The sequence below is a fragment of the Mustela nivalis genome (assembly GCF_964662115.1).
Source record: "Mustela nivalis genome assembly, chromosome: 4".
Lineage (NCBI taxonomy): Eukaryota > Metazoa > Chordata > Mammalia > Carnivora > Mustelidae > Mustela > Mustela nivalis.
Window position 1 is genome coordinate 161,200,689 of NC_139023.1, and position 20,830 is coordinate 161,221,518.

At 53.7% G+C, this 20,830-nt stretch overlaps 2 protein-coding genes across 8 annotated transcripts; both read right to left on the reverse strand.

Annotated features, from left to right (window-relative positions):
- Positions 1-23: 23 nt before the first annotated feature.
- Positions 24-14,758, reverse strand: CCAR2 (cell cycle and apoptosis regulator 2). Of its 4 annotated transcripts, none has more exons than XM_082729244.1 (21): positions 14,489-14,758; positions 13,542-13,636; positions 13,175-13,266; positions 12,676-12,767; positions 12,363-12,477; positions 12,073-12,202; positions 11,794-11,890; positions 7,884-8,003; positions 5,764-5,986; positions 5,569-5,682; positions 4,869-5,032; positions 4,245-4,416; positions 3,927-4,157; positions 3,596-3,817; positions 2,683-2,827; positions 2,478-2,560; positions 1,908-2,054; positions 1,646-1,757; positions 1,357-1,545; positions 993-1,198; positions 24-830 (listed from the first exon to the last, which is right to left on the reverse strand). In XM_082729244.1, exons 2-21 carry the CDS (start codon positions 13,597-13,599, stop codon positions 786-788), a joined length of 2,757 nt encoding a protein of 918 aa, XP_082585370.1. In that variant the 5' UTR covers positions 13,600-13,636; positions 14,489-14,758; the 3' UTR covers positions 24-785. The 4 variants fall into 4 exon arrangements, with proteins under 4 accessions (XP_082585370.1, XP_082585372.1, XP_082585373.1 ...); XM_082729246.1 differs by having other exon boundaries at positions 2,478-2,557; positions 14,489-14,712; XM_082729247.1 differs by having other exon boundaries at positions 2,478-2,557; positions 13,782-14,508.
- Positions 14,759-15,404: 646 nt separating this feature from the next.
- LOC309863986 (uncharacterized protein C8orf58) lies at positions 15,405-20,627 on the reverse strand. Of its 4 annotated transcripts, none has more exons than XM_082729259.1 (7): positions 20,012-20,627; positions 18,319-18,830; positions 17,829-17,969; positions 17,577-17,703; positions 17,289-17,401; positions 16,935-17,041; positions 15,405-16,412 (listed from the first exon to the last, which is right to left on the reverse strand). In XM_082729259.1, the coding sequence occupies exons 1-7, from the start codon at positions 20,058-20,060 to the stop codon at positions 16,301-16,303; spliced, it is 1,161 nt and encodes a 386-aa protein (XP_082585385.1). In that variant the 5' UTR covers positions 20,061-20,627; the 3' UTR covers positions 15,405-16,300. The 4 variants fall into 4 exon arrangements, with proteins under 4 accessions (XP_082585385.1, XP_082585384.1, XP_082585382.1 ...); XM_082729258.1 differs by having other exon boundaries at positions 16,935-17,017; positions 20,012-20,199; XM_082729256.1 differs by lacking the exon at positions 20,012-20,627 and having other exon boundaries at positions 18,319-19,023.
- Positions 20,628-20,830: the final 203 nt, after the last annotated feature.

Here is a 20,830-nt window from a genome sequence, read left to right on the forward strand (position 1 = left end):
AAGAGCTATGGAGGACACGTGGCTTGTTTTTGACTTTGGTTTATTTAAAAAACAAAAAGCCAAAAAAAAAAAAAAAAACCAACTTTATATACAAAGTCAAACTGAAACCACGGATTATGGAAAGACTTATGGGGGAACAGGGAAAAAGGCTGGGCCAGAGCCAATACCACATTCTGAACATGGGGAGGTGCTGGTTTCTTCTGGCAAGTCTGGGGTGGCTGGAACACAGTGCTCTCTGGCAGACACAGCCCAACACCAAGAGTTCACTAGCACGGACTCCATTCCTGCGACAGCCAAGGGGAGACCCTTCCCCCAAGAACCTGCTCCTGCACCTAGCAGGACCTGTGCCATCCAGAGGGAGGGCTCAGCCCGGACCAGATTCCATGGCTGTTTCTTCAGTTTATTGGCATCAGACCTTAATGACATATCTGAAAAGCCTTTCCCTCCCCTGTCTTATTCTAAACTGGAAGAGGACAGGAGAAAGCACAAGACTAAAGGGCCCCAGGAGAAATCCCAAGGTGGAGGGCAAAATGACATTCGAGGGGTGCAGAAGGTGTTGGATTTAGTTGTTAAGTGGAACCGGGGTTCCCCACGCATCCGTCGCACATAGCACAGACCCCACCCTGATGGCCTGAGCTCCTCTATGGAGGCTGAGCACAGGGGTCAGCCACCCCTGCCTATGGCTCCCAGGTCCTGCTCCAGCTTCTTTCTGGAACCAAAAGGGCTCTAATGTCAGCAGGCTCCATCGCCGACCTCCCAGGAGGGCAGCTCCTGCGCCAGGCCCCTCAGTTGCTAGGTGCTGGCTCCTCCTTCTCTACCCAGCTGTCCGCCTGGAATGAGAGAGAACTCGAGGAGGAAGGGCCCAGAGGGGAGGCCCACCGACACTCCGCACTGAGACCAGGCTGCAGCAGCAACGCACCCGGGTGGGACACCATGGCCGGCTGCCTCCCAACAGGGCGCCCAGCCATCCAGCTCTCCCGAGGGAGGCTCACCTTCTCAACCATCCGCTGCATCTCCAGCTGCAGCGGGGTCAGGCGCCTCCGGAACTCCTGGAGCAGTCGCTGCAGCTGGTTCTTCTGGCGCTCGGCCGTCCGGGCTGTCTCCTCAGCCTCGGCCAGCCGGCCCCGGAGCTCCTGCATTTCTGCCGCCAGTGTCTTGTTCGTGACCTCCGTGGCCGAAAACCGGTTATGGCTCTCCTCTGGTGGGGGGAAATGGCAGACAGACTGCTGCTAAGTTAAGCACCACAGCCCAGGGCAAGAGGCCTGAAGTGTGAGCAGCGGGACCCCTCCTGGTCTCCAGACACACGCATCTGCGAATCCCCTCTGGGCTGAGTCCCTGTGGCCGTAGGCCACTCACCCAGCTTCAGTTCCAGTGTGTGAATCTTGTTCTCCAGATAGAGCCGTCCGCTGTCCTGCTGCTCTGCACGCTGCAGCAGGTTCCCCACATTGATCAGGCTGCCGTTGTGGGACACCAGGCCTTTGTGTTCCGTGGGGGTGGCACCCGCCTTCATGCTTTTCCCCGAAGGAGGCAGCAGGTCCAAGTTTCCTAGAAGGGGCCACGAGAAGAGTGAAGGCTCGGCTCTGCAGAAGAGAGAGCAGCCGGCCCCGCCCCTCCACCCTGGAAGGCACAGGGCAGCAGGACGCACCCAAGAGCACCTCCTCGGGCAGCCCGCCGTCTGGACCCTCCTGCCGGCTGTACTGAAGGCTCCGGTACTGGCAGACGTTCTGGGTCACCACCCTGCTGACCAGCTGTTTGGCCTAGAGAACACCCACAGCCAAGATAGCCCCTGACAAGAGCGCAGGAGCCCGTGGCCCGACGGCACCCCGAGCCCCCCGCAGCAGGCCAGAACGCGCTCGGCTGTCAGGGGAGGCTGGCTCAGAGGAACTTGGGGGAAGAGGGGGTGGTACCTGCTCTGCACTGAGCCGGAGCCCAAGGGTGAGCAGGATCCTCTCCAAGTCTCGCCGGTGCAAGTAGCCACACCAATTGGCATCAAAGAAGACAAAAGCAAGAAGACAGTCCAAAGGGAGCACAGCAGAGGGGTCCAGCTCCTTGGGCTGCAAAAGAGACAAGGACGAACAAGATTTTCAGACTGACCTCAAAATGGTGAAATGGCCCAGGACGTAGCCCTCCGAAAAACGAGCGGACACGATCACAAACAGGTGCCCCTTCCATCTGGAGACAGGACCACCAGTATGACCTCCATGCAACCTCTGCCGCACCAGGGGTTGTCCCATGGAGGAGTGGCGTGGGCACCGACATCGGGTACCTCACTCAGAGGCACCCGGGCGGAGACACGGAGGTGTCCTGGATCCCATGGGAGCCCTGCTCCATGAGCCAAAAACCACATTTTGTCTTTTGTCGGTCAGAGGGTGCCAGAAGTTCTATGGTAAAGTCTCCGTCTCCCAGGACTGAGTCCCAGGCCTTGCTTAGCTTCACTGTATGTCAGTGGGGCAGGGGGATCAGGAAAGAGGTCTCACCATGTCCTGAAGAGAAGAGAACTCCATCTCTGATTGGTTCGAGGCAACCGACCGGACCTCCGAATCCTCCAGCTTGGCTCCTGCTACAGGAAGCCTGAGGTAAGCGTGGAGCAGGGGGCCCCCCCACCCTCACCCTCGGGCCCAGACGCACAGCTGGGACAGGCGAGCACCAGCTGCAAAGCCGGGCAGCAAGGCAGGCACATACCGAACTCCTCTTCGCCATCATCCCTCAGGAGGAGCAGCTCTGGGTCGAGGGCCATCTCACAGAGGTCCTCGGATGCCTCACCCCGGGGTTTCTCTTCTTCCTCTCCCCCAGAAGATGGAGGTTTGGGCAAAAGCCCATCTTCCTTCTGGAAGCAAAGCAAGAGATGAGAACAGTCACCTGGAACTGCTAACAAGGATAAGAGCTGACATCTGCCCACCGACCGTGTCCAGAAGGGTTCTGTCTACAGCAGGGTTCGTTTACAGCATTCTGTGACAAGAGATTCAGAGTGAACTAAGGCAATTCCCAGGAACCTGGGATTCTCTGTAGGACTCAATCTCAGTCCTGTCAGAAATTAAATTTACTCGACAGGATTTAGGCAAGAGATAGACCCATCTGCTTTTGTAAAGCGTTAAGAAAATGCAGTGTTCTATGGGATGACTGGGTGGCTCAGTTGTTAAGCGTCTGCCTTTGGTTCAGGTCATGATCCCAGGGTCCCGGGACTGAGTCCTGCATTTGGGCTCCCTGCTCAGGAGGAAGCAGGAAACCTGCTTCTCCTCCTGCCTGCCGCTCCCCCTCCTTGTGCTCTCTCTCTCTCTCTGACAAATAAAACCTTTAAAAACAATGTGCAGCGTTCCACTTAACCATCGAGTAGCCAAAACACCTGTCCTCACGGCACAATTAGTGGAGGCTTCGGTGCCACCATGGCATGCCAGCCTCGCTTCCAGCCCCACTGTCCTTCTAGTGGGGCACACCTCTAGCCACACACCGGCTCCTAGCCAAGTGGCCATGCAGTGGTGGGACAAGGTGCATGCAGGCAGTGAGAGGAACCCCACAGGGCCCCCGGCAGCACCCGCATCCACACGGCACTCCCACGTGCAGCCCCAGTTCTCACGCAGGCAGCAGAGGTACTTACCGGGGGGGCGTCTGACTCGGCAGCCGTGCCCTCACTCTGTACCTCATCCTTGGCCTCCTTGGCAGCCTCTTCCTTGACTGTTTCTTCTTCCTTGGCCGCCTCCTCCTTCTCAGGTTCAGGCGGGGCCACCACCTTTTCAGGAAGGCTCAGCAGCATCTTATAAATCCTATACCCAAAATCCCTCTGCAGCATCTCCAGAAACAGCTCAGCCAACACCATCACCTTAGGGAAGAGGCAGCACAAGTCCGTGAGCATCAGGAAGAAGGTAATGTTCCAAGCCCTGCCATCTCATATGCCCTCCCATACAGCCTCCCCAGACTCCTACACCTACTTCAAAGGAGATCCTTTCTTTTGGCCTCCGGTCCTCCACAATACTATGAAGGGACAGGTTGACACAGCCAGGGCGTGCCATGACGGCAGGTTCTAGAGGAGGTGGGGGCGCCTCTGGGAGATCGGTGTCCACTTCCTGCTGCGCGGTGGCCTCTGGATTCTCTGCGTTCTGTTTAGAGGTGTCGGCTACTGGCTCTGATATGTCAGCTGTCTGCTCCAGAGGCTCTGTGTCCTGTGACAAAAGCCGAGAGCTGTGACCGCCTGGGTCCGGAGGTCAGGGCACCTACTCTGCCCACTGGTCCGCAGGGCTCAGCCTTACCCCAGACACCTCTTGGGTTGGGGCAGCTGCCTCTGCAGCTTTCTGCTGGCACAGGGCCTCCCACTCTTCCAAAGTAGGCATGATGGTCCAGACGTCAGGCAGGTACACCACCACAGTCTGGAGCCGCCTCGGGGGACCCGGCTGCAGGTACTGAAACTCCGCAAAGCGCCACCTGCTCGCAGCGAAAGGAAAAAGGAAGTAATGACCCACAACCTTCACAAGCAGTTGCTTCAGTTTCCATCAACATTTACTGAGCACATACTGCACGCGCAGCTTTGAAAATATGAACGCAAGAGACCAAGTCCTCAGAAAATGGTTCATCAAATGGGCCGCAGTGAGTACGCAGACAGTGCCTATCCAGGGTGCTCCTAGCACGAAGGACCACTAAACGTGGCTGAGGGATTGCATGGGATGAGCTTTAGAGGGTTGGCTGACCCTTGACACCCACACACATTCCTACTCGTGCTCATGATTGGGATAACCATCTGCAAGTGCTGGAGATAGGGATGAGGTAGGACTGGAGAAGAGAAGAGCACTCAGATCAGAAAGGCACAGGAACTCGGCCTCCTAAAGTCTCGCCTATACAACAGACCACACACAGACAAGCCTGGGGCAGCCACTCACCACTTCGTGCAGGCGCTCAAGTCAATGCCAGTCTGGGCTTGCGCACAGCGGATGGCCGTGCGGACTAGCACCTGCGGGTCGCCCTTGGGGTCGAGGCCATCCAGAGAGGGAGACCACTCACCCCCAACCAGCACTGCTTCTTCTTCTTTCCGGCTCAGCAAAAACTGCAAAAATGGATGCAAGATTAAAAAACAAAAACCCATGGGGTGCCTGGGTGGCTCAATTGGTTAAGCAACTGCCTTCAGCTCAGGTCATGATCCTGGAGTCCCAGGATCAAGTCCCACATCGGGCTCCCTACTCAGCAGGAAGTCTGCTTCTCCCTCTAACCCTCTCCCCTCTCGTGCTCGCTTGCTCTCTCATTCTCTCAAATAAATAAAATCTTTAAAAAACAAAACAAAACAATGGATCTCTCCCCCATGAGGCAGCTACCACCCCTGGGGAATGAAAGCAGCAGGATGTGGTGAGGAGTGGGGTGGGAAGCAGGGGAGGCTGGATCTCTCTACCCATGCACCAGCCATGTAACTTTTTCTGACAAGAACATCCTGAGCCATGCTGTCCTTCTGATGAAATAGCAATATTCCGGCTCAGGGCTCCCTGTTTCTGTGAGCTCGTGAATAGGAGCCAAGCGGCTGCAAATCTGACAGGGCCTGACCATCCACCACCCACGACGGCCTCCTGCCTCGTGGACGCTAGCTCTCACCTTAATCTGCTTTAGAGGGTGTTCTGGTGTCTCCCTCGGCTCAGCCAGGTCATCCACAAAGAGCATGCAACAACGATAGAACTCCTCCAGTCCCGGGGACGAGAGCAGCAGTACCTGTGCATGGGTGGTGTGAGGGACACGCTTGAGAGCTTTCTCCTCCCGCCATGGGACAAGACAGGAGGCCAGTCTACTCACCTTAGAACTATAAGTGGGGTCACTGTCTGCAGGGATGGGTTCAGCACCAGCATCTGGAGCTGGCTCCTTCTCAGAAGATACCTGGATGCGGCTTGGAGGATGGAGGGAAAAGGGCTGGCTCAGAGGGAAGGCTGACAGCCAGCTCAGACACACAGCCAGGAGATCAGAGGGAACCAGGAGGCTGCGGTAGCGGCGCTGGAGCTCTAAGAAGTCACAGTTGGGGCTGGAGGAGGAAAGCAAGGGTATCCAGGCTGAGCAAAGACTAAATTATTTTAAAAAATGGAACTATGAAAGACTTGGGGGGAAAAGGGCAAATTATTTTCTAATCTGGGAAGGAAGACATCTCTGAAAAGAAAAAAGATGGATGAGATTTGACCACTAAAATGTTTCAGCCCCTAATGGCAAAGTCAAGTCGAACTGGGAAAGAAAAAAACAGAAAAGCATTTGCAATATATGACAGCCTAAGGCTCACTGTTTTGATCGAAGAGGAGCCCACAAATTACTGACATGTTCACAAGAAGGTTCCCAAGTCAGAGAAAACTGGGAAAATAGACATCTACAGGTACCAGAAAAAGGAGACTTAAAAGCCTGCGAACGTATGCTCAGTCTCACTTTTAATTAAATACAAATCGGACTATCCCTTTTCACCTAAGGGACTGACAAGAATCGAAAAGTTGGGTAATAGAACACTGCCAGTGGGGAAATGAGCACTTCAGGCCCCATGGGCGAGAAGGGACACCGACGCAGCCTCTTTGAGAGAACTGGCAGTGGGTGTCCAAGTTTAAAATCAGACCCTTGGAGCCACCCACTCCATCTCTAGGAACTGACCTCAGTACACTACTAGCACTTGTCCACACAGACGTCTGCAGAAGGATGTTTATGAGAGCAAAACTCAGGATGACTGAAACATGGGAAAAGAGAACCAGGGACATCAACAGTCTATCCATGTAGTGGAATATTGCACAGGTGCCGAAAAGGATGAGGTCCCTCTAACCAGCGTTAGCATGGAATAAATTCTAAGACACATTGAGTGAAAAAGCAAAATACCACAACAGTGTATACAAGAGGCTTCCGTAGATATTCCGCACAACAGCTGTGTGTGTGGCTGACCGGCTGCAGTCACATGCTGGCTGACGGGAGGAGGCCCTACATGCACCCCTCTCCGTGCTGTGGGGATCATGCTATCCTGCAAGGAGACAAACCTCGGGAGGCAAGCAGGTCAGAGTGGAACACAGGAGAGGCTCTGCCCGGCCCCGCAGAAAGGAACCTGTGATGCCAGCAAGGACAGTGACAGCCTTTGTTCCTTTCCACCTCGAGGAAGAGGTGCCGAGAGGCTGCCCCTCACCTCAGCTTGGGCTTAAGTGAACTTTGCTGCCAGGGCAGTGGCGAGAGCCCCGCCTCCGCACTGCTGGATGGCATCCAGAATCACTCCGTCAGCCTCTTAGTCAATCAGTTCCTAAGTGCGCTAGGTAAGCCTGTGGGCCAGAGTCCTTGCACACACTAGAGAGCTCAAGAAATCATTCTGGGGTCCCCTGGAAAATCATTCTGGGCACTCCCAAGGTGCCTATGATCTATACTGTCTACCTGAATTAGAAATGGTATTAGGTACCCGGATTTTAATGTGCACCTTAGTAACAGCCTGGCATCATTATTTCTGCTGATCAAATCAAAGAAGTTCTATCAGGGCACCCATGTCACTGGCACTATGCTGGTCAAAATCTGAGATTTAGAAATTAAAAAACTGGGGCACCTGGGTGGCTCAGTGGGTTAAAGCCTCTGCCTTCAGCTCAGGTCAGGATCCCAGGGTCCTGGGATCGAGCCCCACATCGGGCTCTCTGCTTGGCAGGGAGCCTGCTTCCTCCTTTCTCTCTCTCTCTCTGCCTGCCTCTCTGCCTACTTATGATCTCTGTCTGTCAAATAAATAAATAAAATCTTAAAAAAAAAGAAATTAAAAAACTGTCCCATTAAGAAACAAACAAAAAGGTCCTAGGCAGGTGACCCTGCACACACACTCCTACTCTTGTACATACTGTACCTCATTTCCATAAGAAACTGTTACCAACTGCAAACCTCACACACACACACCCATCCCCCACCCCAACCCCTGCCGCACCACTCACCTGTCCACAGTATAGGGAGTGAGATGGACCCGGTAAGGAGGCAGGTCATGCCTTGGTTTCTTAGCACCCCAAGGCTCTCCACCAGCCCGCTGTTTGCGTTTCTTGGAGTCATAGTCGTCGCTGGAGGTTGGTCCATCACCAGAAGGAAGAAACCACACTGTTACATTTAAATTTAATACAAAGTGGCCTAAAAGAACTGCAAACAATCTGAATCCCCAACATCAGAGAAATGGATGAAGAAACCACTGCTAGCAGCCACATAACACATTGTTATAAAGTTATTAAAATAGAGATTTAAATCCTTTTAACAGAAAACCACCCACGGTGAGCAAAAAGACATACATGGTAGTATGGATACAGTAATGCCTCAACCTTGTTAAAAAAAAGTTTCAAAAGACTACAAAGAAATAAAGTGGGGCCCCTGGCTGGCTCAGTCGGTGAAGCATGTGACTCGATCTCTAGGTTGTGAGTTCAAGCCCCACATTGGGTGCAGATAACACTTACAAAAAAAATAAAAGAGAAAAGAAATCTTAAAAAAAAAGAATTAATGATAGATGCCTCTGACTAGTAAGGCTTATGAATAATTTTCTTTTTTGTGTTTTTCTGAACTTTAAAATTTATAGCTAACATGTAATTTTTTTAAATGAGAAAAGATTTTAGTTGATAATTTTAACATGAAACACATATATGGTACCATGCAAAGGATTCTATAAAGGAAGTTTTATTAAGAGACAGCTCTCGTAACAAACCCTTGGCAATACACATTAAAGTCATAAAAACACTCAAACCCTTTGATCCAGTAATTCCACTCTTGAAAATATTATCCCAAGAAAGTTAATTCAAAAGAAAAACATTATAAATAGTTGAAAAATTCAAGCCAAGAGTAAAAAAACCACATTCATATCCAATAATACCTAAACTTTTATAGTAAACAAATACAATAATCATACAGCCATTAAAACAATCACAAGGATTACACTGCAATATGGAAAAAAATGTTTAATCACAATGCATAAAAATAATCTGGACTCTAAAGTTAAAACTTAAAAAAATCAAAATTAAATTATAAAAAGTATATATAAAAAGACCACAAAAAAACACAGACCAAAAAAAAGTAGAAGTAATTTCTCTTTTCAAAATTATTTTCTAAAGGTCTTTAAGAATGGTTACCTTTAAAGGGAAAGGAGTGACACATTTTCATAGTATTTTAACATTACATAATAGCATGTACTACTTTATATGTTCTATAATAATTTACTTATGATAGTATCACCACGTTATGAGCTCAAGATGTAAAAACAGAAAAGAAAAACCTTTAGACCATTATAAAATGCCAGACTGTTAAAGGAAAACCCCTATGTCTCACAAGAGAAATAAAACCACTTGTGAGTTCTTCCCGCCCAGGTACGGCACTGACCACAGTCTAGTCTGCTCTTCCCTTCAGACCCACCTGCCTCGCTTCCCTTGTCATTCCAGCCCTGGGCATCTAAGCTCATTACATTTAACAGAGAGTTTTTCAACTTTTCTCTATCTGCCTGGCCCATTTCCCAGTTTATGAGCATCTCCATCCAAAAGCTGCCTTCCACTCTCGCCTTTCCGGGGTGTCGGCACTTCCAGGCTTCTAACAGTCATTCGGACAGCTCTCTTCAGCTCGCCCACGACTGGAGCAAACTCTTCAGTAAATGCTGTCCACCGCTAGTGACAGTGGATGTCCCACTGAATCCTGGAATTCAATGGCCAGTTTTCTCTCCTTATTGTGAATCGTCAGGAACACATTAGAAAGCAGTACCAGTGGGAGACAGCTCAGGAGCCTCAGCAGGATACTGAGATGGCATCCCACTGGATACGCCTGTCCAAAGACCTCAGTAGTTCAGTATTGACAGTCCAACGGGGACATTGTTATCTCCGTCCCAAAACCTGAAATTTAAAATAAAACCTGGCTTCCAGCCAAAACGCTCAAATAGCTTGACTCCTTTGTAAATTGCTGTTCTCCCAGAGTGACCTAACTCCTACTGCCCCCTTTCCTACTTCGCAGATTCTCTGTCCTGACTGCCAGTGGTACCTCCCTGCCAGCGGTAATGTCTTTCTCTAGAAGCCATGACACTGAAGCATGATTGCAAAAGTCATGTAACAAAGGCCTTGCACTGGGCTTGGTATGTTCAGGACAATCAAATGCACATGACTGTACAGAAAGACTGAATATGAACCTAGAGCAGAAAGTCAATAGCAACCATTGATTTCCACCCAGGCTACACTATCCCTCAGGGCACTTGCTGCGATTGGGTGATGAGGCCTTTAATAAACTCACAGGATGTGAGAGGTGGAAAGTCCTTGAAAGATGAAGACCAGGAAGATGTACAGGACAAGGGGTGTAGGTGTTTGCAAAATATACCAGTGACTTGAGAAGAGGACAGACACAGTGTTTCAAGTAGTGGAGGCAGGGTGGGAAACAATCCTAGACTGCAGGACCATCCTCCTAGTTAGCATTCATAATGACCTAGCCCAAGGGAACAAACACTAGCTTCAGCAGACTAGCTGCGTCCCTTGTCGAAACTTTTGCTCGGCGTTCCTCCATGCCCTTTTAAGAGTTCACACTGGATTGCTTTCTCAGCCCTTATCATGTAATAATCTACTGGCATCTGGAGAAAGGGGATTTTTTCCTTATCAGCACAGTTCTTACTTCAAAAAACAACTTGAATGTGAGAGGATTTTCTGGAGTGATGGAAAATGTTGTAGAGCTTAATTGGGGTGCGGATTATGTGGAATTTCCCATGTCAAAATTGTCCAGTTGAGATTTGTGCATTTCAATCTATATAATATTTGCAATAAAATTTTTAATCTTAAAAAAGAAAACAAAAACAAAAAACCAGCAAGTAAACGGCAGGGAGTAGATGGAGGTAGATATGAAAAAGAATGGAAGATGTTGATACTTATTGAAGCTGGGGGGTGAATATATGAGAGTTCATCATCCTTTTCTATTTGCTTTGCTTATATTTGCAATTTTCCCTAATAAAAAATTAAAATGAGGACCGACAGAAGAACTAAAACAGGTCTTAAGCAAGCTAATCCAGAGCTTAACTCCTAGGGATATAAGCAAAACCTTTTCGGGACAGAGTTAAGGCGAGAGAAGGAACACGTGAGCTGGAGAGAACAGGCAGCCTGCTCCCAGCAGTCCCCAGAGCTCACAGGTGACACAGGATGGCCTAGAACACCCCGAAAGTCCCAAATCCACCATGTCAGCTACATATGGGCCATGAAGCTACCAACATGTTCTAGGCACAGGCCTGGACTTCTGGGCAGACTGCAACCTATGGATTCTCACACTACACTGGTATATAGTGTGTATAAAAAACATCTTATACTAGGGGCGCCTGGGTGGCTCAGTGGGTTAAGCCGCTGCCTTCAGCTCAGGCCGTGATCTCAGGGTCCTGGGATCGAGCCCCGTATCGGGCTCTCTGCTCAGCGGAGAGCCTGCTTTCTCCTCTCCCTCTCTGCCTACCTCTCTGCCTACTTGTGATCTCTGTCAAATAAATAAATAAAATCTTTAAAAAAAAAAAAAACATCTTATACTAGAAATTAATACATACACTATAAAGTTACATTTTTTTTGGACAATTATTATTTCTGGATAGTTTTGATTTTTGGCATCTCCATCTTAAGGACTAGAAATAAAAGGGAAAATTATAAAATTCAATATGGTATTTTGCAAGATGAACTACATCAAATCCCTTCTTGCTGAATAGGTTTATAAAGTTCTAATATTTGCATATATATCTCAATGCATCAGCCTATTTCAGAGGAAAGAGCCCAGGATCTAGTTGCAGAAAGAGAATGTTAGTGTAACAGGTGGCAAAGAGACACTGCCCCTATAGACAAATAAAATATCTTCCCTGTTTGATCGTTCTCTTACCTTCGGCCTTGATCCAATCGTCCGTGAGGGCCCCGAGCAGGAAATCTGTTCAGGTGGCTCAGATGAAGTGTGTGGGATGTTTGGAAGAGACTCAGAGCTACAGAGAAGAAATGGCTGGTGACTCAAAAACCTACACATCTGCCCAACTTCCCTGTCCCTTTTCTCCAGTGACAGCAGTACCCACTTCTATTCTGAGAGCAACAACTGGAGAGTTACAGCCCCATTCAACCAGAGTACCCCCATAAAGCCACATCCCAACATCACGCCACTGGTACGCACGCTTCTGAGGAAACAGCGGGGGAATCCGGTGAGGCTGGAAGATCAGCTGGGGCTGAGCTCCCAGAATCCCTTGCTTCTGGCCCAGGGCTGCCACATGGAGAAGGGGAGGTGCGGGGGACTTCAGCAGGGGCTGCAGGACAGTAACCAGGAAATTCAGGGCATCCCATGGTTGATCTGCTCACCACCACGCAGCCGCACCCCTTGACAAAAGTAAGGTTCTCGCCCTGCTTTCAGGACACTGGGGCTTCTCTCCCACCCCTTTCCAATGCACATGCCGGAAAGACGCATACCTGGTTGGAGAGCGTTTGCACCTTGACAGCATTCCAGGGCACTGCCTGGCCTGGGTTGTATGCAGCCTTCACCAGCACCTTCTCACCCAGCTGGGGCAGCCGGCCCTTCACCACACTGCCAGCACACAAGCCAGGAGACCCAGTCAGGACAGAGACCCTGGCCAAGCCACCTTGACTGCCCCTAGGAAGCCCTGCCCATCAAGATTTCGCACACCTTGCATAAAAACAGCAAAGCAATGGCTTCAGAGGGGCCCCACCAGCACGTGACAGAATTGAATTCAACAAGCATTGAGGGGACTAACCTCAAGCCTACCTTAGCTGAAAAAAGACCTCTTCATCTACTACCCCGAAGTAGTCATGTAAGCTGGTAACAATGCCAGTGAAGACCCGCTGCTTCTCCCCACCCTGTAAGAGAATAACGCAGTTTGAAAGTAACAGAAAGCAGCTGTCCACACTCCATCGTTAGCATCTCATCTCCAGCCAAACCCCATCCAGCTTCAACAAAATATGGTATCGAGAGTCACATGAAGGAGACACACACGTATAACAATCATAATCTACTGCAAGGAGGAGGAAGAGATCAGACTGATTCTTAGGTCAGAAGCTTCTCCTAGGATTTCCAGCTCTTTAATTCCCTAAAGCCAGAACTTAGGACTCCCCAGTCAGAAAGGGGTCTAGACACGTGAATCCTGGCCCAGGCCAGGAGCACCAGGGAGGATGAACACGGGATGCAGGAATGAAAGCACCAGGCACCCAAGCATGCTGTGGTAGTCTCAGGTGCCGAAACTCACTAGAAAAAGTGCCCAACCTACCTGAAGGTGCCTGGCATTTTGGGACAGGTCTGTGGCCACAGGAGGAGTAAGCAAACCAGGAGGAGGACCCAAAAGAGATGTTGAAGCTGCGCCTATGTGGACAGAGAAGCAATCTCCAGGAGCTGCATCTACCATTTCCAACACTAGAGTCAGAGAGAAGGTATGGTGGACCCAAAGGGCAAAGTGACTCCAAGCAACTCCTCCACAGGGTCTCACTTGCCACCACGGCGCTCATCTCCTATTTTCCTATGAAACGCTGGCAGCAAACTGCACTTTACTAGGGAAACCCCAAGAGCCACATTTTAAAAGCCGAACTCCAAAGCACGTAATACCCAGTATGCAGCCAAACAGGGATAAAGGTGATCACCTGAGAAGTTGCGTCCCCCTGGAAGCGGGTTGATCCGCTGGCGCTTAAACTGGGACATTGGGAATGTTGTCCTCTTTCAGAGTCTTAGAAAAAACCTTTAATTGGAAAAGAAAGAAGTTAACAGCTCAGAGAATTTTCCACGGACCCCCAAAAAGTAACAGAGGATCTTAATGAAGGTGAGGAGGAGGAATGAATGGAGAAGATGGAGGGAACATAAAGAGCAGGAAATGCAAAACTTACATTGTTCCAGTCTGCCCTCACAATAAATTAGTGGTGGGTGATACTGTCAAGCTATTTTAAAGAAAAGGAAACTGAAGCTCACAGAGACTGAGACTTGCCCAGGGTCCAAAACTGAGACTCGCACCCAGGTCGCCAACAACTTAGCGCTTAGCGCTCCTCTCACGATGCCACGCCACCCGCAGATGCTTGGGGAGACTGGGGGATCGGAAAGGGCCCCAGTGACATTCATTCATTCAAATACATCCGCCAAAATGCTCCACGCAAGGCCGCGAAAAATGGAGGAGGCTGGTGCCGGAGAGGAGAAGGTGTGGGCCCTCTCCCCGGAAGCCCGGCCCGTTGTTCTCCGGACTGGCTGGTGGGAAGGGAGCCCCGTGGCCCGGCCGAACGCGAAGCCGGCAGCGCGCCCGCCCGCCCGCCCTCCTGCTCCGGTACTCCCTGGGCCTTCGCTCCCGCCTCAGCAGCCGCCGACACCGGGCCTCCCGGGCCGGGCCGCGGCGGGGCCACCGTGGGAGGACGAAGGCGCGCGGTTTCTCCTCCTCCCGCCCGCCCCCAGGGCCGAGGCCGTTGCCAGGGAGACGGGACTTGCAGTCCGGAGGGGGGCTCGGCCCCTTCCGCGCCCCGTGCATCTTTGCTGCCCGGCCCTCGCCGCCCCTCGGCCGGGGGAGGAGCGAAGGGGCAGAGGGGCGGCGGGGGGCCCCCCAACCCACCTGCGGGCCAGGGCCGCGACACCGGGGGGACAAAGACACCCGGAACCACCACAGCCGCTGCTGCCGCCACCACCGGAAGCGCCTCTCCGGAAGCGCGACCACTGGTCGGAAGCTGCCACTCTCCCGGATATGGTCCCTCCCTCCTCTCTACCGACTTCTCCCTTCCCCCACGCCGGCCTGCCATCCCGCTCCAACTGTGGAACGGAAGTGCGCCTTCCCCGATCGGATGCGCGTTAGGAAGCCTGGCCTTGATGGTGTCCCCGCTTTACTGTCCCATTAGAAAAGTAGGCTTTAGAGCATTGGTTCCTGCTCCAAAGACAGCAGGAGCTGGACCCCTAAATAGAAGAGAGCACCTACCACCCGACACCTGGCCTTGTTCTGGCAGACCCTAGGGCTGCAGTTGCAAGAGAAGCAGCCCCTCCTGACTGAGATGGGTGCCTGATCAGCGGCCACTTCTAGGAGACATTACTGTCTGACCCAAGCCAATGATTTCATCTCTAGCCTATCCCTTCCACTGACAGCCCCTCCCCCACACACACCCCCTTCCACTCGTATCTACAGGAGACTAAGCTTTTCCCTTTCCCCAATGAGCAAAGAGTTAGGAAACTAACGTGCTGTAATAAATAAACTGCCACAGTATTTTGTTAGACATTTACAATGTTCTCAGAAACTTTTCCTTTAGTCCTCACAACCCTGGAAGATAAGGTCAGGAATTAATGCCCTAATTCTCAGATAGGAGACCTAAGACTTGAGTGAAATGACATGCTTCAAGTCACACCACTAATCACTGGTCCCTTTAGTCTCCATTAACAACCCAGGGCTGCTTTATCCTCTGGCCTTCCCATCATCCCTCCGGTTTGGCCTCCTTCCAACCCCATGCCCTCCCCCTCCTGTTCATATAACAGTCACAATGCACTTTGAAAGTTTGATCTCATTTTATCTTCATAATAAGACTGTGAGGTAGGTAGGGCAGGTATCATTAAACCATCCGGGACACTTTTAAGTAGGAAGCTATGGCTCAGAAAAGTTAAGGGATTTTTATCAAGGTCTAAAAGCTAGTATGAGTGTCTGGTTTCAGCTCTGATGTGTAAAGGTTATTAGGGACCAAAGCGGCTGCAGACAGACCTTGAAGCTTACTCTGCTATTCTCCATGTTGTCCCTGACCCTTCCATTCCAGGTTGTCTTTGGGGGCTCTGCTTCACAAGCAAGACTCCATGCAGAGGCTCCCAAAATAGTAGTTCATCCGTACCCCCTCCCCGCGCCACCCTGTCCTGGGGCTACCCACGAAGGTGCGAGAAAGAAAGTAGGACTCCAAATCAGTAACTGCACACTGAGGAATGGAGGTCGCTTCCATCCTTCTACAGTTACCTCACCCAGAAGATCAACCAACCCTCTGGGTGTATGATTCAGAAGAGATGGTTGGATCCAGCCAGTTCACAACAGTGACCGACTCACGGAGATACATGGATCATTTTGCACAAATATGCATCTGTGACACACTAGGCCCCAGTAGATCACCATGCCAAACACACTCCATGGACTCCTGATAAATAAGTTAGTTCACATTGACTAGGCCCAGGGATTTCTGGCAACCAGCAAGGAGCCTGGGGGCTGCTGCACCTTGGGGCCTCTCAGGGAGCTAGGGCTCCTCTGCCAGGCTGCCCAGAGGAGAAAGATCCAGCCCTCTCCTCAGAGAGAAGGGTGAGCATCACTTCCTGGCAGTGCCCAGAAGCAGCAACAGGGCAAAGGGCAAGGAAGAAGACTTCACTGCGCACCCCCCAACCCAGGGTCACATCCCTGCACCAGGAGGTCTCAGCATACAGAAAGGTTTTTTGCTCGTTGCTTCTTAACCACAAATGATGGCATAAAGGTCTTTCGGAGGGGCTGGCATGGAGGTCTTTCAGGGACGCCTCTTGACTCAATCCTGTGGAAAAGAAAAGGTAGCTTCAGGCTAGGAGGAGGAAACAAAGGCAGCAATGGCCCCAGAGTTGATGGAATCTCCTGTGGGAAGCTAGGAACAATGTGACACAGTGCTTCCTACCCCCACATTCTCCCCCATCATCTACTGCGGAATCCTCTGTGTCCTAACCTTGCTCTCCCAGCAAATCCGACAGGTGGCCTAAGGTTCAGCTGGGAGAGCCGAGGGCTTGCTGAACCGTCATGAGGGGGTCTCCCAGGCTCTGGTCCTGGCTCTGCCATGGACTCACCACACAGGTAGCCTCGGGAAAGCGACTTCCTTCCCCGGCCCAGTCCCCAGCCTCCTCCTCTGTAAAAGGGATGCTTAAACTACCTTCCGTTTCTCCCAGCACCCTCTCTGAGACTATCTCGGTCTCTGAGATTTCAAAGCGACCCATAAAACACGACTGGCATTACAATCTCAGCATCCTGGTTCATCAGGCTGCTCCCCACACCCCTACCCCCTGCCCGGCTGGGCCCCAGGACTCACCTAGGGGCAGGGCCATCAGGAAGGGCAGGGGACTCAGGGTGTTTCGGGCTCCTCCAACGGATCCGGTTGAGCAGGACCTTGACCTTGTTCCAGTGGGAGAGATCCCGCTGAGCGGAGGGCGAGGGGATCAGAGCTCCTCCCCACGACTAACCTCTGACCAAGCTCCCATAGACAGCAGGCAGTACAGCCAGGACAAGTCACCCGCTCCAGTCAGGTATTCTGTCCCTTTCCCAGCGTTCCTGGCCTTCACGCTGTGTACACAATCCAACCAGCCCACACCCCCCACCTCCCCAACCCCCACCCCCTCACCCCTCTCCATCCTATCCCATGCCTCCACACACACCCATCACCTACCTTGTGTCCCTGGGAGGGGGCAAAGATCTGAGCTGGTTCTGCAGCGGCCTCTAAGAGCCTGGGAGGGTTGGCATTGGGCAGCCCAGCCTTTAGGGGTGCAGCTGTTTCTGCCCCTTCAGAAAGAGAATCAGCTTATCCAGGGCCAGAAGCAGTAAGCCACACATCAAGCCCCCGGGATCACGAGGTCTCCCAGGGTGGGGGCGGGGTTTCCCGCGGTGGGGCGGGGTCTCCCGGGTGGGAACGGGGCCTGGGCAGGCAAGACATAGGGGAAACACGATTGCCTCTCACCTGCCTCCTGCCTCTGGCTGAGCAGTTCATGCACCTCAGGGCCTGTGTCACAAGAGGGTGGCGGTGAAGGGGCCAGGGTTGGCTCCCCCCCTGCCCCCTCTATCTCCTCTTCCTCCACTTCAGGATCCTGTGCACAGGACAGACAGGCACTCAAGACCCGGCTGCTTCCAGGGCTCCCGAGTGGAGCCGCCCTCCTCCACAGCCCCCACTCACCTGCCCCCTGCTGGCCTGCGGGCCCTGAGGCTCACTCACCGGTAGGGGCCTCTGGGTCTGCAGCTGCAAGTAGAGCTGCTGGAGCCTTGCCATCTGCTCCAGCACGAGGCACAGGTGTTCCAGGTATCGGAGCCCTTGTCCTGGGAGACAGGCCCAGGCTTCAGGCCCCAGGGCCCCCGCCTGTGGGACAGAGTGAGGTAGGGAGACTTCTGAACTCAACCAGAGCCCCATGCTAGGCAGACCAGCAGATGGGAGCAGAGGGGCTGGGGAAAGGAGGCACACGCCCCCAGCTGGCCTCCCAACACACACCCAGGCATGCAGCCAGGCCAGCCCCCATTCTGCCCACCTCCACCCAGCTGGGAGTGGGCCGAAGAGAGAACAAGCCTTCAACGAGAAGCAACGAATGCCCCACCCCAAGAGAGCTCCAAGGAGAACAAGTCAGTGAGGCCCCACCAGCCAGCAGCAGCCCCCTCCATGTGAGAAGGCCATTTCTGTCCCACTCTTACCCACCAGGAGACCTGGCACTCACCACCTCTGCTTCCTCCAGGCCTGCCTCTAGGTCAGTTTCCGCCTCTGTGGCCTCCTGTTCCCCAGCTCCAAAAGGGGGCACTTGACTTTCCGGCTCGCAGGGGGAATTCAGTGAGCTGCAGTGTCGTGACATGCTGGCGGGGGAAGTGGGGAGCCGGCGGGAGCGCTCCAGCACCTGCTCCAGCTTACGGTTGGCCAGAAGCCGGCCAAGATGGGCAGGAGGCTCCACGGGAGCAAGGGCCAGGGGCTCAGGGCTCCCTGTAGGCTCAAAGTCCAGACAGACCTGAGAAAGGCCCGGTGAGGTCGTCAGGGGCCCGTCCCCAACCACCATCTCCACTCCTGAGTCCCTGGAAGCCAGTTTGAGAAGTGGTTGCTGCCTCCTAGGACCTCTCAGCTGGCCATCTCTCTTCCAGGGGTCCAGTGACCAATCTTGAGCCGCGTCTGGGATCCGTCGGTAGGTGCTGCTGACTCCAGGTACTACACAACCGTGTGCCAAGTCCTCACCAACCCCATCTGCAAGGAGAGTCTTTATCAGGCTGGGCAGGCTGCCCCTAACGCCCCCAGCATTCCTGGCAACTGGCAGCATTCCCCGGGGAGGAGTGTCCTGGGCCAGAGGTGAAGGGAGGGGACCGGACTGGACAGCCACAGCCCCGCCCAGATCTCTCCCCATCCCTGGTTGGAAGAAGTTAACACGGGTTCCCTTCAAAGTCTTTGTTGGTGATCACAGACCCCCCGGATTTGGGCTGTATGGCAGGCAAAGCCGTGTGGGATGTGTTCATCAGCTCCTTGTATGGCCGATCCTCCTTTGAGGGGATAGCTGCTTTCTTTTTGTGCCCTGGAGCCTAGGGTAAGCTTAAGACTTCCAAGTCGTGAATGGGGAGCCTCAGTCTCTTCAACTACTCCCCCCCCCCCGGGGGGGGGGCAGTAGGGCTGCGACCCCCACCCCCCACCCTCCAGCCTCAGGGACACGGAGGACACAAAGAAGGAAGCTTGGGGTCCCAAACTAGCATCAGGATGCAGGATGAAGCCTCTCCAGAAGCTCCTGGGGAAGGGCAATAAAAATAACAATAGCTGTAACCACTGCCGGCTTCTGCTCTCTTAAATGAGAAATAGTGAAGATTTGGTGGGGAGTCGGGGTGGGGGTGGGGTGGGACTTAAACAGGAACTGGGGGCAGGGGGTGTAGGAGAAGCAGCGCAAGCGCCCGAGGACTGTCCCCTCTGCGACAGGCCCTACCCACGCGCTGGGTCCCCAACTGTAATACCGATGTACAAACTAGCGCGGGAGAGGATGAAGGGCCGCCTCGGTCTCACCGCCGGCCGCGCGGGAGAGCTGGGGGCCACTCCGGGCCCTTCCACCCCGGCCCAGGAAGCCAGCCAGGAAGTCTCCTTCGGGAAGGAGAGGGCTTCTCCTTCTCCGCGGCCCCGTAGGGGGCTTTTGGACCAGCCGGCGGGGCAAGGGCTGAGAATTAGAGGGAAGTAGAGCCGTTGGGAGTGGGATGGAAGGTGGTGGCTGGTTTAGCGCCCGAACCCAGAAGGTCTCCAAAGCGCACAGCGCTCAGCCCGTCCGAAGGGAGGCGGCGAGGTCGGGCGCCCCGGGCGGGGTGTACCGGCTGGGACGGGGAGCGCAGAGCGGGGTCCGGGCGCGGGAGTCGGCTCCAGGAGAGGAGGCCCCGGCTGGGGGGCGGGCGACTCACCCCGGCCGCCGAGCGGCTCCACGGCGAAGACGCGCCGCCGGCCCAGCATGGCCCCGCTCCCGGCCCCAACGCGGCGCCCCGGCCGCCAGCAGCCAGCCCGCGATCCCGGCCAGAGTTCCCCCTCCGCTGTCTGGCGGGAGGTTTCGCACGCGCGTCCGGCCCCGGCTGGGCGCGGCCCCCGGACCCACCCTGCGGGGGGCGGGGGGGAGGGGCGCGCAGGTGTGCGGACGGCTGGGGGTGGGGTGGGCGCGCCCGGAGGGGCCGCGGGGGGCGGAGGCTGGGAGCCGGGCCGCGCGGGGCGCTCGGGGGAGCCGGGAGAAGGCCTGGATCCTCTGTCCTTCGGGCTCCGGGCAGCCCCGCGCTCCCACACCCGGCCGAGGAGCGGAGACCTCCGCCTGAGGACGCTGTCTGGCTGGAGGTGCGGGGTTACCCGACACCCCCTCACTCCGGGTTCACATGCTGGTCTGTCTTCCTGCCGCCGAAATGCAGCCGGGGCTGAGGGTGGAGGGTCGGCGGGGACTGGACGGTAGCGCGGAAGGAAATGGAGCCCCACGTGCTGGCTGCGGGAAGAGCGCTGACCGGGACAAGGTTGTCCCTGCGCTCCCAGCTGTGTGCCTGGGGCATGTCACTCAGCCACTCAGAAACCTGACGCGACAGAAGGGGGAAATGATCCCTGTCCACATGGAAATCCTTTCCGACAACTTTAGAGCGCCTTGAGTCCTAAGCTAGATCTGAATGCCCTCCTCATCCCATACCTCTCCCTCACCCCGAGCACCCTAAATCTGGGGCCTGGGGAGGGGGTCTTCAGCATCTGGGGAA